The sequence below is a fragment of the Alosa sapidissima genome, chromosome 23, assembly GCF_018492685.1.
Source record: "Alosa sapidissima isolate fAloSap1 chromosome 23, fAloSap1.pri, whole genome shotgun sequence".
NCBI classification, from domain to species: domain Eukaryota; kingdom Metazoa; phylum Chordata; class Actinopteri; order Clupeiformes; family Clupeidae; genus Alosa; species Alosa sapidissima.
Genome location: NC_055979.1, coordinates 26,742,383 through 26,760,518, shown reverse-complemented (window position 1 = coordinate 26,760,518; position 18,136 = coordinate 26,742,383). Strand labels below are relative to the sequence as shown.

General features: G+C 39.2%; 1 protein-coding gene across 2 annotated transcripts in view; it reads left to right on the top strand.

Moving 5' to 3' along the window:
• The window catches only part of rasa3 (RAS p21 protein activator 3), a 46,087-nt gene that overhangs the window by 22,181 nt on the left and 5,770 nt on the right, over positions 1 to 18,136 (top strand). For both annotated transcript variants that reach the window (XM_042081527.1, XM_042081526.1), the window contains 12 exons: positions 2,323 to 2,471; positions 2,782 to 2,896; positions 3,065 to 3,139; positions 7,186 to 7,309; positions 8,886 to 8,992; positions 10,834 to 10,911; positions 11,405 to 11,482; positions 12,002 to 12,075; positions 14,026 to 14,132; positions 14,371 to 14,453; positions 16,165 to 16,373; positions 17,386 to 17,489. In XM_042081527.1, coding sequence (XP_041937461.1) covers positions 2,323 to 2,471; positions 2,782 to 2,896; positions 3,065 to 3,139; positions 7,186 to 7,309; positions 8,886 to 8,992; positions 10,834 to 10,911; positions 11,405 to 11,482; positions 12,002 to 12,075; positions 14,026 to 14,132; positions 14,371 to 14,453; positions 16,165 to 16,373; positions 17,386 to 17,489 — 1,303 coding nt within the window. The remainder of the gene's footprint in view (positions 1 to 2,322; positions 2,472 to 2,781; positions 2,897 to 3,064; positions 3,140 to 7,185; positions 7,310 to 8,885; positions 8,993 to 10,833; positions 10,912 to 11,404; positions 11,483 to 12,001; positions 12,076 to 14,025; positions 14,133 to 14,370; positions 14,454 to 16,164; positions 16,374 to 17,385; positions 17,490 to 18,136) is intronic.

The following is an 18,136-nucleotide window of genomic DNA, read 5'->3' as shown; positions in this document are numbered from 1 at the left end:
TCTCTGTGTTGTAGCCTGTTGAATGAGACTGTATGAGCGTATAAATATGATATTATTTATATTTATGGGTGTTGTAGCCTGTTGAATGAGACTGTATGAGCGTATAAATATGATATTATTTATATTTATGGGTGTTGTAGCCTGTTGAATGAGACTTATGAGCGTATAAATATGATATTATTTATATTTATGGGAGTATGAATGCCTTATCTCTGTGTTGTAGCCTGTTGAATGAGACTGTATGAGCGTATAAATATGATATTATTTATATTTATGGGTGTTGTAGCCTGTTGAATGAGACTGTATGAGCGTATAAATATGATATTATTTATATTTATGGGAGTATGAATGCCTTATCTCCTTGTTGTAGCCTGTTGAATGAGACTGTATGAGCGTATAAATATGATATTATTTATATGTATGGGAGAATGAATGCCTTATCTCCTTGTTGTAGCCTGTTGAATGAGACTGTATGAGCGTATAAATATGATATTATTTATATGTATGGGAGAATGAATGCCTTATCTCCTTGTTGTAGCCTGTTGAATGAGACTGTATGAGCGTATAAATATGATATTATTTATATGTATGGGAGAATGAATGCCTTATCTCCTTGTTGTAGCCTGTTGAATGAGACTGTATGAGCGTATAAATATGATATTATTTATATGTATGGGAGTATGAATGCCTTATCTCCTTGTTGTAGCCTGTTGAATGAGACTGTATGAGCGTATAAATATGATATTATTTATATTTATGGGTGTTGTAGCCTGTTGAATGAGACTGTATGAGCGTATAAATATGATATTATTTATATGTATGGGAGAATGAATGCCTTATCTCCTTGTTGTAGCCTGTTGAATGAGACTGTATGAGCGTATAAATATGATATTATTTATATGTATGGGAGAATGAATGCCTTATCTCCTTGTTGTAGCCTGTTGAATGAGACTGTATGAGCGTATAAATATGATATTATTTATATGTATGGGAGAATGAATGCCTTATCTCCTTGTTGTAGCCTGTTGAATGAGACTGTATGAGCGTATAAATATGATATTATTTATATGTATGGGAGAATGAATGCCTTATCTCCTTGTTGTAGCCTGTTGAATGAGACTGTATGAGCGTATAAATATGATATTATTTATATTTATGGGTGTTGTAGCCTGTTGAATGAGACTGTATGAGCGTGTAAATAGGATATTATTTATATTTATGGGAGTATGAATGCCTTATCTCCTTGTTGTAGCCTGTTGAATGAGACTGTATGAGCGTGTAAATAGGATATTATTTATATGTATGGGAGTATGAATGCCTTATCTCCTTGTTGTAGCCTGTTGAATGAGACTGTATGAGCGTATAAATATGATATTATTTATATGTATGGGAGTATGAATGCCTTATCTCCTTGTTGTAGCCTGTTGAATGAGACTGTATGAGCGTATAAATATGATATTATTTATATGTATGGGAGTATGAATGCCTTATCTCCTTGTTGTAGCCTGTTGAATGAGACTGTATGAGCGTATAAATATGATATTATTTATATGTATGGGAGTATGAATGCCTTATCTCCTTGTTGTAGCCTGTTGAATGAGACTGTATGAGCGTATAAATATGATATTATTTATATGTATGGGAGAATGAATGCCTTATCTCTGTGTTGTAGCCTGTTGAATGAGACTGTATGAGCGTGTAAATATGATATTATTTATATGTATGGGAGAATGAATGCCTTATCTCCTTGTTGTAGCCTGTTGAATGAGACTGTATGAGCGTATAAATATGATATTATTTATATGTATGGGAGTATGAATGCCTTATCTCTGTGTTGTAGCCTGTTGAATGAGACTGTATGAGCGTATAAATATGATATTATTTATATGTATGGGTGTTGTAGCCTGTTGAATGAGACTGTATGAGCGTATAAATAGGATATTATTTATATGTATGGGAGTATGAATGCCTTATCTCCTTGTTGTAGCCTGTTGAATGAGACTTATGAGCGTATAAATATGATATTATTTATATGTATGGGAGAATGAATGCCTTATCTCCTTGTTGTAGCCTGTTGAATGAGACTGTATGAGCGTATAAATATGATATTATTTATATGTATGGGAGAATGAATGCCTTATCTCCTTGTTGTAGCCTGTTGAATGAGACTGTATGAGCGTATAAATATGATATTATTTATATTTATGGGAGAATGAATGCCTTATCTCTGTGTTGTAGCCTGTTGAATGAGACTGTATGAGCGTATAAATATGATATTATTTATATGTATGGGAGTATGAATGCCTTATCTCCTTGTTGTAGCCTGTGTCAGCGTCAGCAGCCCATATCCTAGGCGAGGTATGCAGAGAGAAGCAGGAGGCGGCGATCCCCTTAGTGCGGCTCTATCTGCACTCTGGAAATATTGTGCCTTTCGTCAGCGCCATCGCCCATGCCGAGGTCAATCGGACGCAGTGAGTCTAACACAACATAGCACCAAACAAATTTCCCTTCAATTCCCCATTTATGATGTTCAAATATCATATGAAGTCTGTGTCACTTTGGACGAAAGCATCTGCTAAATAGCAGTCGACTTTGTCCCACCTCTTGATGTCAAACGAATCCCATTCAAATAGTGCTTTACACCTGTGATGGAGTAATTGCCCAACAGTGAATTAATGTTCATGTTATTTTAATGTTCATGTTATTTTAATGTTTATGTTATTTTATGTGAATAAAAGTTTTATAGTGTGGCTGATAAAAAATATGCTTATACTATTGCAGGGATCCTAACACCATCTTCAGAGGGAACTCACTCACATCAAAATGCATCGATGAAACCATGAAGCTAGCAGGGATGCACTATTTGCAGGTCACATTGAAACCTATCATTGATGAGGTGAGATAATACTTCTGATATTTTGTTAAAGACGTTATTTTTCCTAAGTCTTAGGAGAGAAGCATTAGTTTTCCTCAAAGTCTAGTTCTTCTGATGCCAAATTCCCTCTTTGCATGTTTACTTTCACTTTCACTATGAACTCTTCTTGTCTATGACCTTTTTTTGCAGATCTGTGCGGACCACAAACCCTGTGAGATTGACCCGGTCAAATTGAAGGAATCAGAACACCTTGAGACCAACAGGGTGAGTGTGCATGAGTGTGTTTTAAGAAATGAAGGAACTTGATGGAAAGATAAGCTAAAAGATGACGCGGGGTTGAAACTTGGGAGTTGAGCATTGCGGGGGGTTGAGCCGCCTACTTCATCATGCTGTATGATTTGTGGCCAGCCGTGGCCTACTGGTTAGCGCTTCAGACTTGTAACCGGAGGGTTGCCGGTTCGAACCCCAACCGGTAGACACGGCTGAAGTGCCCTTGAGGAAGGCACCTAACCCCTCACTGCTCCCCGAGCGCCGCTGTTGTTGCAGGCAGCTCACTGCGCCGTCGATTAGTGTGTGCTTCACCTCACTGTGTGTTCACTGTGTGCTGAGTGTGTTTCACTAATTCACGGATTGGGATAAACACAGAGACCAAATTTCCCTCACAGGATCAAAAGAGTATATATACTTATACTGATAGTCTTATTCATCATGATGATATGATTGTTGGGGAGGTTGCATGGGGTTACAACCCTGCCATCCCCCCAAGTGTTACGCCTGTGAGATAAAAAGCATGGAAAGATGTTTGCGGAAGTAGGTCAAGGGGAAGTCATAGAATAGCGTCCGCTTCGTTAAGCTGGTCTTTCTTGTTTTCTAGAAGAGACACAATGCAGATTCAGCTAAGATAACTGTAATCGGCATGCTGCAATGAAAAGTCTTATACATCTCATATGCTGAAAAAAAGTATTTTTCGTTGAAAAATGATAGACCATTTAGTTCTACCAGGGATTTGCCATTACACAAAGTCATACAAATATTTTTTTCTTTTTCATATAATTGGCAGTAGGTTGTTCTCTATATGTAGTGTTTTAATAAGATCTCTGGTCATGTCTTTGATGTATAAAAGACAACCGCGTCCAGTCAAGGTCCATGAATACCTGACCAATGTCATCAGCGATTTGTACACATGATTTATTAGTGCACTGATTGATCTTGGAATGTCATCTGCAGTTCCATCTCAGTAAAACCACAACAACGGAAACCACAAATATAACCCTCATATTGTAAGACCATATGGGTTCGCATTTATTTATATGATGCGCAGTAGGCCTACAACAGGCAATGTGCTGAATGTACAAATGTTAACAGGGGTGGGTCAGAACAGTTGGGTGTATCTGTGCACGAGGAAGTTCAAAGCCACCTGTCAAACCACAAATTCTTTCAAAACCATTTCTGCGGTCACTGAGCTCTCTGAGACAAGCATCTCTCATTGAAGCTCGGGGCTCGGTCATGCTAGCATCCTGCTGATTTATGCAGGTTACACTGAATATGCTTGAGCACTGTTCCAGGCAGAAGCATTAATTAATCAAAATGGTTGTGTTTACACAATGGACACAAGCTAAATTATTAAATATCAGGGTTTGTAATAATATTTCTATGTTGTGTAAATCTACAGGCAAGACTTCCTTCACACTTGACTTTGACACAGACTATACACAGGTGCTCAGTGGTTCTTGGGGATCAATCATACAAATTAAAATGTGCATTTGCACTGCGAGAGAGCATTTTTATTTTATTTTTTAGCAGCAATTTTATTTGTCCTGACAATGACATTGTGGAATACCAAACATGTGTTTGATTTAATTCTGTGTCTCAGTGTCTTGATAAAATAAGCATGCAATAATTATGACCGCTGCGCAGCGAAGCGGCGGTCATATAGGTTTTGTCAGATTTTTTTTTTTTTTTTTTTTTCTTTTCTTTTTCGCATGTCCAAATTTCCATCAAGGATTCCCGGGACACTGAAAGACCGGGGTAGACGAAACTTGGTGGGCATGTAACCCCATATGGATAGCATGGAACCATCGTTTTTCGTTTTGATCTGTAGCCCCCCCGCTGGACTGCACCCCCCGAAAGGAGGGTAGGGCAGACACAGTTTTCTGTGAATATCTCGAGAACCGTAAGGTTTAGGAGGACCATTTTTTTTTTGTATGTTGATCTCAAGGGGCCATGTCAACCCATTCCATAACCACTCATTTCATGTATAGCGCCACCTAGTTAAACACAAAAAAGTAAAAATGAGGTGTTGTAATCGCAGGTGTCTGTGACTTAACATAGTCAAAACTGCACGAAATAGGAAGTGTCGGATCATTATGACACCCTCTGAATGCACACCAAGTTTCGTCGAATTCCGTTCATGGGGGGCCACACAATAAATTAATTTATGTTACTATACACCAACTGGCCTGTAGGTGGCCGGAGACAGTTTTCTGTGAATATCTCGAGAACCGTAGGGCCTAGGAGGTCCACCTTTTTTTTGTATGTTGGTCTTAAGGGGGCATGTCAACCCATCCCATTACCACTTATTTCATGTATAGCGCCACTTAGTTAAAAATTAAAAAGCAAAAAATTAGGTGTTTTCACCACAATATCTCTGGCTGACATGGTCAAAACTGCACGAAATTGAAAGTGTAGGATCATTATGACACCCTCCGAATGCATGCCAAGTTTTGTGAACTTTCGTTCATGGGGGGCCTTACAATAAAATAATTTATGTGTACATTTAGTGACCGTACAGCAACAAGGATTCCCGGGACACTGAAAGACCGGGGTACACGAAACTTGGTGGGCATGTAACCCCACATGGATAGCATGGAACCATCGCTTTTCGTTTTGATCTGTAGCCCCCCCGCTGTACTGGACCCCCCGAAAGGAGGGTAGGGCAGACACAGTTTTCTGTGAATATCTTGAGAACCGTAGGGCCTAGGATGACCAATTTTTTCCGTATGTTTGCCTCCAGGGGTCATGTTAACCCATTCCATGTGCACACATGTGCATAAACAGATACACACGCACACACATACATTTACAGTAATCATACGTATGACACATACTCACACAGTAGACATATGTACGCATGCATACACATGCACAAACACACATACGCAGGAAAACACACAAGCACGCACATACACACACACACACACCCACACACATAAACATAAACTTGTACACGCACACATGCACGGCATGAACAGGCAAGATGGGGGGTGGGGTTGTATAAAATGAATTTTACATGTGAAATCTATGAACTAATCATGTTTTGGTACTTGTTGTCTAGCAGATACCAGTGAGAATTGAGTGTGGATAATGCAATTTAGTGAGACAGTTAGAATCATATAGGCCTTTCAGGGTGATTTATTTTTGTGGAAAAAATGTGCTGGACTGGGCGGCGGTCATATTTTGTACCGCTCTGCGGTACATCTAGTTGTGTTGTTGAGTTGTAGACAGATTTCTCGAGGGTGGTTCTAACATTCAATGGACATTCAATAGACTTGGCTAAACAAACTAGATTCATAGATCCATGCAAATTAACTAATTGACTTTTTTAATCGGTTGGGTTTACTATTGACCAGCTTTCACTGAATTCAAAAATAGCCACTGTATCCTCAATACAGTAAGATCTCTTATTGTGAAAACTGATATTGTTCATCCATATTTCACCATTGCTAAAGATAAAAACCCATGTGTCAACTTTATATAATTTTTTTAAGACAATTTTAGTTTTTTCTCCACAGGCTGAGACCACCTCTATCATACTGTAGTTTCATAACCCCACCCACCTCACAAGAATTACGAAATCAAGGACTTGAGTCATAATGTGCACAGATACATGTAAATACCCTGTAGGAGTTTCATAGAACAGTTTTTACCACTAGGTCGTTCCGTCACTTATTGCTGTGCTAGTCTACTTTTGCCTTTTCTCCTCCAACACATTTCATTGTAGCGTTGACTTTGTGTTAACCTACATACAGCTGCCTAAATTGAAAAACGGAACAAACACACTCTTCCTCTTGGTGGCTTCAGCTGCTGCATCCTCCCCTTATGCCCCACCCGTATTGCCCTTATTGCCCTTATTGCCCTTATTCCCCCCCCCCCCCCCCCAAACCCTTTGATTGTTGTCATTTTCATATATTTCATTTATTTATTGGGATAATTTTCTCCTAGTAAATGTTGCACATTGGGTCGAATTGCAATATGGGTTCCGTTACGTTTACTGACATTCCAACCTCCTCACTCCCTTCCGCGTTCCGCAGGAGAACCTGCGGCAGTATGTGGATCGCATCTTTAACGTCATCACCACGTCCGGAGTGCGGTGTCCGACTGTCATGTGTGACATCTTCTTCTCCCTGCGGGAATCGGCAGCCACACGTTTTCAAGGTAACGTCAAAGAAGCGGGTAAACCGTGAAGGAGGTGAGGTAAGATAGTTGAAAGGCAAGGAGATGATTCATACATACAAGCGTCGGTGAGGGATATGCATCAGGGGTTGAAATCACCAGGTGTGTCACGATCGGAGTGAATCATAATTCAATTAATTTCATTTCTGGAAATTATATATATTTTTTGTCATATTAAATATGGCTGACAACCACAAAATAATTTAAACTGTGTAAAGCTCACACAAAGACTCCTTTCTGTAGTAGTTTTATAATCACCCTGAAGACCAATAACACAGAGAACAGAGGAAATTGTCTGTCTCTGTAAAATACTGTCGCAAACATGCGGCTCCAATATTCTCTCTGTCCAAAGCACATTACTGCTCCAACAGCCCAGGTCATCACACATCCCCGTTCAGGAAAGGCTCTTCTTAGCGCCCATATTTCTGTTCTCATTGGATCCACAGTGTACCTTCTGTTGCAGTTGATAGTGCTTCACACCGCTCTGTGAAATTCTTACACTTTTTGGGCGTATCAAATATCAAAAACTCTTCCTCCCTCATACCCCACATCCTGATGTGTGTCTCTTGAAAACAACTTGAGCTTGGCTATTTTTGTTGTGAAACACAAAGGTTCATGAAAGACCTCACTCTGAAAATAACTATAACTGTACTGTTTAGCATTCTAAATAGAACGCCGCTGGTTCTTTGTTGAACCCATTCAGTAAAGATATTGAAGTGAGCTGACCTAATTTCATGTTTATTTGGGTATTTCCATGCTTTTGGAGGGTAATGTTTATACAGCCATGTCAAATGTCACATTTAGCATGAAAACACATATCCATCACAGAAGGTGTAACATAAATAGATAAATAACACATCATACAGTCAAGATGGTCCTGCAACAACTCGATTAGGTAGAGATCCTGTGCCTGCACCAGTGTTTAACCAATCTTTTCTTTGTATTGGGTTGTTTGATATGACTTTACTTTGAACCAGTCCATAAGATTAGCATTCTGTCACCTTTTCACTGTAGACAGTGAGACAGTGAGGTGTTTTGTGGATATATATAATCATTTCTGCTATATGTATATAACTACAACTACACAAACTGAGATAGATACATTTCAACTCCATTTGTGTATATTCTGTTCCTGTCAGTTGACAGATTGTGTATGTTTGGTTCTCTCTGCCACCTGCTGGCCGTTATTTCACATTGCAGTCACTATTTTTTTATCAACTTTATCAAAGGTTAAGCATATTTGTGATGCTCAGTGTTATTGTGAAACTGAATTAAATGTTTAAGACTTTAAAATTATTACATTTTAATAGATTTCTTTGTCTACCATAATTGCCCATACATACAGTTACCTGGTAAAAGTTAAAATAGTATGCTGTACATTATAAATACATTTATGTGATCTCCTGTTGATACATCTGGCTCTGGCTAAAACTTACAGCACTCTGGTAGTGATGGTTTCACAAAAGGGTCATCTTAATAGAAACACACGCAGATTTAGGTATGTGTGTAAAATCAACAACAAGAAATGTTGGTTGAATAACTGTTTATGTTTGTGCAGTTGACCAGGATGTGAAATACACAGCGGTGAGCAGTTTCATCTTCCTACGGTTCTTCGCCCCAGCGATCCTTTCTCCCAACCTGTTCCAGCTTCGGCCACACCATCCGGTACGAAGCATTGTCATTTTAGCTCTGCACTTACAGAATATGGTTATTTCTTTAGTGTCTGTGTGGATCGACCACACCATCCGGTACGAAGCATTGTCATTTTAGCTCTGCACTTACAGAATATGGTTATTTCTTTAGTGTCTGTGTGGATCGACCACACCATCCGGTACGAAGCATTATCATTTTAGCTCTGCACTTACAGAATATGGTTATTTCTTTAGTGTCTGTGTGGATCGACCACACCATCCGGTACGAAGCATTATCATTTTAGCTCTGCACTTACAGAATATGGTTATTTCTTTAGTGTCTGTGTGGATCGACCACACCATCCGGTACGAAGCATTATCATTTTAGCTCTGCACTTACAGAATATGGTTATTTCTTTAGTGTCTGTGTGGATCGGCCACACCATCCGGTACGAAGCATTATCATTTTAGCTCTGCACTTACAGAATATGGTTATTTCTTTAGTGTCTGTGTGGATCGGCCACACCATCCGGTACGAAGCATTATCATTTTAGCTCTGCACTTACAGAATATGGTTATTTCTTTAGTGTCTGTGTGGATCGACCACACCATCCGGTATGAAGTGTTAACTCTGCACTTAGAGAACACGATTGTTTGTTTTTTTCTTTGGTGTCTGTGTGGATCTGTGTGTTGCCATGGTTGGGCACCAATGGCTAGAAAAGTGGCAAAAGAAAAAGTGCTTTTACGCAGCTTTTCTTAATTTATGGCATCTGTATCTTCTTTCACAAAATAAACTCTGTTTGGGTTATGAGAGCGTGGGCATGCTAATCTAGCCAGGTGTTGTAATATGGTAGGAGCAACTCCTCACATATGACATTGTCAAGCATGCATATTACATAGTGGGAGTGTATTCTTGTAGGAAAAAATATGTATTTTGGACCACAACTGGAGTGTGAAGCTGTTTTTTTTTTTTTTTTGTCATGTTTCTGGACATCATTGAGCCACAAAGCTGGTGTAACAATAAGAATCACGAGGCACTGAGCATTGTTTTTGGTCCTGTTGCCTGAAAACTGTATTTTCGCGTCCAGGTAATAGTCTGTGAATGATGGGGAAAATGAAAAGTCAGAAGTCTAATCAAAGCTAATTTAATAACTAGGCAAAATCACTTTGCTAATTTCACACCATGGGCAAGGCCTTAACCAGCACATCTGATGAGCGTCAGGTCACACGATAGCTGTAGTTCATGCACGAGAACTTTGCATGTTGATTTCTTTTTATGAGACTTTGCACTATGCCCACCATTTAAATCAGTGCCCCATGTGCTCTTGCACTTGTAGACTGTAATAAGTGCAGGGCCCCGTGTGCTCTTGTACTTGTTGACTGTAATAAGTGCAAGGTCCCACGGGTCATGGAATTTCTGGAACATCATGGAATTTTGTAAAGTACTGTATATTCTAGACATGGAAAGTCAGGGAATTTTTATCATTTTGGGTGCAAAGTCTTGGAATATCAGGGAATTTTGAATTCAGAATTGGCGTATATTTGGTTATTAGCTTTACTGCTTGCTTGAGTAGTTGAGGTTAGCCCAACTTCAATACCCATTTATCTTATCATCTACCACTCTAAAAAAAAGTAAAAGATTCTTGAACCCTACGCGACTGTTCTGAAATCTTGTACCCTTAATTATAAAGTAAGTCATGGAAATATTTTTTTGTCAGGGAAAAGTCATGGAATTTTACATTTCACTTAAGAGTGGGAACCCTGTATGTGTTCCTCACTGTGAAAAGCAAAGTAGCATGTTAAAACACATCACTAGTCAGTAACTCACACAGATCTGTGTACTTGAGCTCATTTGCACTTTGTCTGTCCCCACAGGACCCCTGCACATCCCGCACACTCACACTCATCTCCAAAACCATCCAGACCCTAGGGAGCCTTGCCAAGTCCAAATCTGTAAGTAATCTGTAGCCTTAAGGGCCGCTCACACCAGGAACGATAGCTATAAAGATAACTGTAACTATAAAGATAAGAGCGTCCACACTGACCAACGAAAAGGAAAGTCTCTCCCCGTGTTGATGAATGTGATGTCTACAATGTGAGGAATTCTGATTGGCTGTCAGCTTTTTATTGTTCTGAAAGTGATCCCTGACAATATTGTTTTTCTTGTTGTTATTGTTATAGTATATGTGTGGTCGTTGTAATTCATAATAGCTATATAATAGCGATACATTTTTGCCGTTATCGATATAGTTAACGTTCATGGTGTGAATGGCCTTAAAGCGCAACGGCCATGCTATAATTTGCTAATTAATTTCATGTGCAGTTTGCTGTAATCCTGAATTATGGCTATCATAATGTCAAACTAGTTGGAAATATCAATGAATCTATATGTGCTTAAAGACTATAATGTTTATATATTGTGTCTGGCCTTCTCTTTCTTTTCCAGGCCAACTTCAAAGAATCCTACATGGCTGCATTTTATGACTACTTCAATGAGCAGAAATATGCAGATGCTGTGAAAAATGTTAGAATCTCTTCCTGTCTTCTTCTCAGTGCAAAAGTTATAGGCCCTTTCAACTGTATAAACAAACATTTGCGTTCCTAAAGCATTTCTGGTGGCTCGGAAAATAACAGTCAGCTAATGGGGACAAGGAAAGATTTGAAAAACAAGTTTTAAAGTCAACATTTTGTAGAGCGTTACGCTAAAGTCTGATTCATTTTCATTTCAAAATATCTGTGTTGGTTTTGAATAATTCAACAGGAAATCCTTTAGGAACAGAAGGATCTATGTTTCCTTAAGTTTTAATAGCTGTTCTAGTCCCGAATTCTAGGTTCTATATTCTAATTTGAAAGCCAAAATGACAACATGAGAAGTGTCTATGAAGCTGCTACACTGCTATGTGTAATATGAGGGAATCCAGTATAATATATAGATGTCATATATATAGATATATCTATAGATGTCATAGGCCTAGTATAGAGGAAGCTTTGAAAATATATCACATACAAATAAATAAATGTGATTCTTAATTTTCTTCTTCAGTTTCTGGATTTAATCTCCTCATCTGGCCGATGGAACCAGAGAAGCATCGAGACTCCAATAATGCTGAAAGAGGGGTATGTAGGCATGGAATTCTCAATAGCCGCATTTAAAGTTGGTATACGTCAGTGATAGATTGACATCCTACATGCCCAGCTGTAAGCACTGAAAGTGCATTCAGAGTTTGGAGAGTCACTGTTAAAAGATGCAGAGCATAACACTGAGTTATTTAAAAAAAAAAAAAAAAATGTGCCCTTCTTCAGCACAACATGGCCATGAAATCTAAACGTCCGTGGTTCGATTGAAAAAAGTTTCAAAATGAACTGTGAGATTTTTGACGCTCAGGAAGATTTAGCACCCAGTTGTGAATAAACCAAGGTGTTGAGCGCATTAGCCCGTTTTAACGGTAGTTGAGGATGTGGGTTTAGTTGGAGATTCCGTAATTGGAAGCACACCATTCTTACCACATACTGTATGTGTTCCATTGAGGAGCTGTGATCATTTGTAAAAAGTTTGGGCACAAGTTAGAAGTTTGCTTGTCAAGTTTTCAATCACTATTTAGTTATGTCAGAATGTCGTCATGTTGACTTTTCTATTTTACTGCTGGACAAAGGAGTGTTAAGCTCACAGTTAAGAGGGTTGATGGGAAGGGCTCCTGCAGGTAAGGGCCCCATTACTGGTTAGCCCTTAGACTCTATCCTGTGACAGGCTAGCCCTGTGACCTCTGTGTGACCCCTATCTGACCCTTCATTGTAGACCTTTTATGGGGCATCCGTGGCCTACTGGTTAGGGAATTGGACCCCTTGAAACCGAAGCGTTCAATCCCTGACTGGTAGGATAAATGTGTTTGTGAAGAGTGACTAAACAGCGCTCTCCCACATCCACATCCACGGATGAGGTGCCCTTGAGCAAGGCAACCAACCCCCCAACTGCCCAGCACCCCCCCCCCCCCCCCCCTCAAGGGCTGCCCACTGCTCCAGGTGTGTATGTGTGCTCCTGGTGAGCCCACTGCTTCTTGTGTGTGTGTGTGTGTGTGTGTGTGTGTGCACTCCTGGATGGGTTAATTGCAGAGGACAAATAACACAACTTAACCATGGAAACTATAACAACACAGAAGGAGCAATTCTACTTTCATTTGACTTAGCAGTGGGCATTATAGTGTTGGGTCATTTCTTTCATTTGACTTAGCAGTGGGCATTATAGTGTTGGGTCATTTCTTTTATTTGACTTAGCAGTGGGCATTATAGTGTTGGGTCATTTATTTTATTTGACTTAGCAGTGGGCATTATAGTGTTGGGTCATTTCTTTTATTTGACTTAGCAGTGGGCATTATAGTGTTGGGTCATTTCTTTTATTTGACTTAGCAGTGGGCATTATAGTGTTGGGTCATTTCTTTTATTTGACTTAGCAGTGGCCATTATAGTGTTGGGTCATTTCTTTTATTTGACTTAGCAGTGGGCATTATAGTGTTGGGTCATTTCTTTTATTTGACTTAGCAGTGGGCATTATATTGTTGGGTCATTCCTTCTTATTTGGCTTAGCAGTGGGCATTATAGTGTTGGGTCTAAAAGGGCTTAAAATCTCTCAATGTCAGATGTTTTAAGGTCTGACATATTGCATACATTATCAGTCAAAAGTCTGGACCAACTTGATTACTTGATACTTTTATCTGAAGGCCAGTGTTTAGACACTAGTTTCTAAGAGAAATATAATACTGTCTAAATGTGTGACACTAGTTTCTAAGAAAAATACAATTACAGTGTAAATGTGCAAATTGTGTTTATTATTTTACATATAATTACATACAATTACATTACTTATAATTACCGGTACATTCTGGCCCATCATCGAATGATTTAGAAAAAATGGGCCAATCTTCTTTGGACACTAGGAATATATAACTGCATATGGCACAGAAGTGTTCGATTTAGGATTCTGTTGACCTTTTGTTGACCTTTGCATATGGCACAGATGTGCTCATTTTACAATAGGATTCTGTTGACCTTTTGTTGACCTTTCTCCTACAGATTTATGATTAAAAGAGCGCAGGGCAGGAACCGCTTCGGTATGAAGAATTTCAAGAAAAGGTGGTTTCGACTCACAAACCACGAGTTTACATATCATAAAACCAAAGGTAACTTAATTGTGGAAATTACGACACCTTTCTACTCTCTCGCTCTCTGTCTTCGTCTTTGTGTGTGTGTGTGTGTGTGTGTGTGTGTGTGTGTGTGTGTGTGCACGTGTGTGTGTCTGTCTGTGTGTGTGTGTATGTGCGTGTGTGTGTGTATGTGTGTGCGTGTGTGTGTGTGTATGTGTGTGTGTGTGTGTGTGTGTTTTTATGGGGTTTGTAATGCAGCTATTTGTTGGTTTAGGTGAGGGCGCTCTCTGCAGTATTCCTATTGAAAACATCTTGGCTGTGGAGAGACTGGAAGAGGAGTCCTTCAAGATGAAGAATGTAAGATTCAGACTTTTAGATTCCTTTGTTATTCATTTACCGTAATTTTCCAACTATTAAACAAGGTTTATACATTGATTTTGCTAAATGTCTTCATCGGTGAGGTCAATACACAGGAACGGGCTGGACATGGCAATTCATTATTCTTTCTTATGACATCACAATCTGATTCTGATTCATTCTGCGGTTATTGCAAGGGTGCAGTTTTTAATGCCGTTTATACACAATTATTACTGTATTTGTTTTAATGTCCACATATCTTGATTAATTCAAAAAGATGTTGGACAGTCTCACTAATGATCGTGTTACCAATTTGAATGATGTACACATTATCCTAAAGAGGAAACTGCCCACACTGTTAAATTGTCACGAGGACAAGGAACCCTACAAAATAAACATACACCGATCTAAATGCACACATTCACACTCACGTAATAATGCCTCCGACTTTTTCACAACATCTGCTATATTTGTGGTGAAGTAACATGTACAGCACAGAAGTGCAGTGCAACTGCTGCATTTAGGAAAGCCCACCACATCAGGGGACAGCCGTGGCCTACTGGCTTCGGACTTGTAACCGGAGAATTGCCGGGTTGCAGGCAGCTCACTGCGCTGGGATTAGTGTGTGCTTCACCGTGTGTTCACTGTGTGCTGAGTGTGTTTCACTAATTCACGGATTGGGATAAATGCAGAGACCAAATGTCCCTCACGGGATCAAATAAGTATATATACTTATACTTATATACTTATATACATTCCTTTTGTCATCTATACTTATACTATACATTTATTTTGGTTGCAAAACCGGAAGATAGAAAGGACAGAACCAGCAAGTTGGCAAACGACTAAAAAGTGGACATTCCAACATTCCAACATTCTATCAGCTACTTTTCCAGTACACAATGGAGAAAAACCCAGAGGAAAATGTATTTCATTTTACTCATTAATAGATAAAAGAGCTCTTATTGAGATCTCACCTGTTTCTTCCCAAAGGGGAAATTGAGAAGAAACACTTTGAGATTTGTTGAATTTAAATTGGACTTGGGCCAAGGCACAAGGAGGGCTCTGTCTCAGCTGCAAAATAGCCCTCCTCGTGTCTCAAGACCTCGAAATGTTGGTTTGTACAGGTTGTACATGTTTGTATACAACCCTGGCTTTGTTATTGTTTGCTAATGGGGGTGTTGTTGAGCAGTCTGACGTCACCACCAGACAAGCGCTCAACCCAGGTTCGATTCCCAAACCTGCCATTCTGTGTCACTTTGGATAAAAGCGTCTGCTAATTTCCAGTCAACTTTAACTTCAACTTTTATTTTAATTTAAAAGTGGTTTGGGCCGAGCCTACGGAGCCAATCAGCACGTTGCTTCAGACACATGGAAGGAACCTTTTTAAATTGAGCTATTCAAATATTTGCAATCTTTGACTTACAACAGGCTAACATTGTCAGACTACATTATTGCATCCGGAGAGAAAAGGTGGCTGTGTATCCTCTTAACTAACCCTGTGATAGATGGCAAATAAGCTCATTTCCCCCAAACAAGTTGGTGTGTTCCTTTAAATGCAATAACTCAAATGGTTTCCCAGTGTGAAATGTAGCATATCACACTGCATCAGCAGATCAGCATGCACTTCACCTCCATCTGTAATATTGGAATCATCTTCCTCCTTCCTCCCTCCCTCCCTCCCTCCTTTTTACTTCCTGTTCTCCTGCAGATGTTCCAGGTCATCCAGCCAGAGCGGTGTCTCTACATCCAGGCTAACAACTGCGTGGAGGCGCGTGATTGGATAGACATACTGACCAAGGTCAGCCAGTGTAACCGCAAGCGTCTGAGCACTTATCACCCGTCGGCCTACCTCAACGGGCACTGGCTGTGCTGCAAGCTCTCTGCAGACTCTGCACCAGGATGCACGCCATGTACAGGGTCAGTCTGGTTGTCATACCTCATACGTCATTGTCACCTGTTTGGTTGTGTTTATGTAAAGCATATTGAATGACCTCTGTGTATGAAATGCGATAAAGTTGACTTGACTTGACTTGACTTGACTTTAAGCTTTTCAGAGTAGGACAGAGAAGCAACTAGGCAAACTAGACATCTCATATTTGTTTGTTTTAGGTCCAGGTTGTTTTAAATCATGTTTATTGTTTAAGCTTGACAAAGAATGTGATATTAGGCAAACTACCTGTAATTTCCCAACTATTAGCTGCAGTTTATACATTGATTTTGCCAGCTTTCTTCAGCTATGCGGTTAATACATGGGGACAGTTAATATGGTATTAATATGGTTTTGTTTTTTTAACTTGCATAAAACACTGTCTTGCGCTTTATACACAATGTGGCTAATATAGAGGACATTTCTGTAGATGTCATGCACTTGTTTTATGTCCAGTGTTAGGCCCTTAGGTTGTTTTAAATGATTTATGCAGTGTGGACAATGTGCGGACTTTCCAGTTCACTTGCCATAACATTAAGAGTAGACTTATATACGTTAGACCAGCAATACATCCTCCAGAGTAGGCTCTCCTCCACACCTCTTCTCAGGGGAAACTACGGAGAGTCATTTCACTGTTTATTGTTTAAGCTTTCCAAAGTAGGACAGTGAAAGTGATATTAGGCAAACTAGACATCTCATACTAGACATCTTGTTTTAAATGATTTATACCGTGTGGAATCGATGTAGTTTGCCTGTACACTTGCCATAATATTTAGAGAAAACTTATATATATCATCCCTAAGGATCCTTTAGAAGAAACAAGTGAGATCTCAATAAGAGCTGTTTTCTTTCTCATGATACAAAGAAAATATGCTTTATAATAAAATTTGGAAAGCATTCCAAGTACATAACTAATGAATTGTGTGCAGGAATCAAAGTGTTGGTACTTTTGTAATGCACATGCTCAGTTCCATGATTTGTGATTGGTATTTGTTTTGGCAGAGGGCTGCCAGCGAACATCCAGTTGGATGTGGATGGGGACAGAGAATCCGAGAGGATCTTCACCCTCTTCAGTTCCTACATGCCCAAACTGGTCAAAATGCAAGGTGTGTCATAGGGGATGGAGTCTTGAGGATTCCTGGATTTGTTTTGAATTGTTTGATTTCATGTTCAGATCTAGATCTATTGTTACACATTCCTGCAATTATGACTTATGATACTATGAAAAACATTCTCTCTATATATAGAGAGTATTTTATGACATATACAGATTATTCTACGACACATACTGTATATAAATATATATATAAAGTATTACATCCCACATACATTGAGCTGGGCTTGTTTGTATTGATGCGTACAGATCTTTTTATATTTAACATTTAACAGTTAACTATTGGGCTTCTAAAATATGAGCCTCTGCTTACATATCTACTGTATGCAGCTGTATTGACAAAAATATGAAGATTGGTTACAAATTGGATGTTTGAGTATACTCTTGGACCATGGTAGTCATTCAGACTTTATGTTCTAGAAACATCTGTGGTGTATATGCGGTAGTGCATACTGTATATTGAAATGAGTTTATTAGTTGCACTGGACACATAAGCTGGGAGGTTTGGGGTCTGCTTTGTTGTGTATCATACTGGATCTACAGCACAGCCGTGGATTTTTTAAACAAACATGCATATAGCACCTACTGTACATAGTCAACGTACACATTAATGCATACGTACACATTAATGCAACGTAC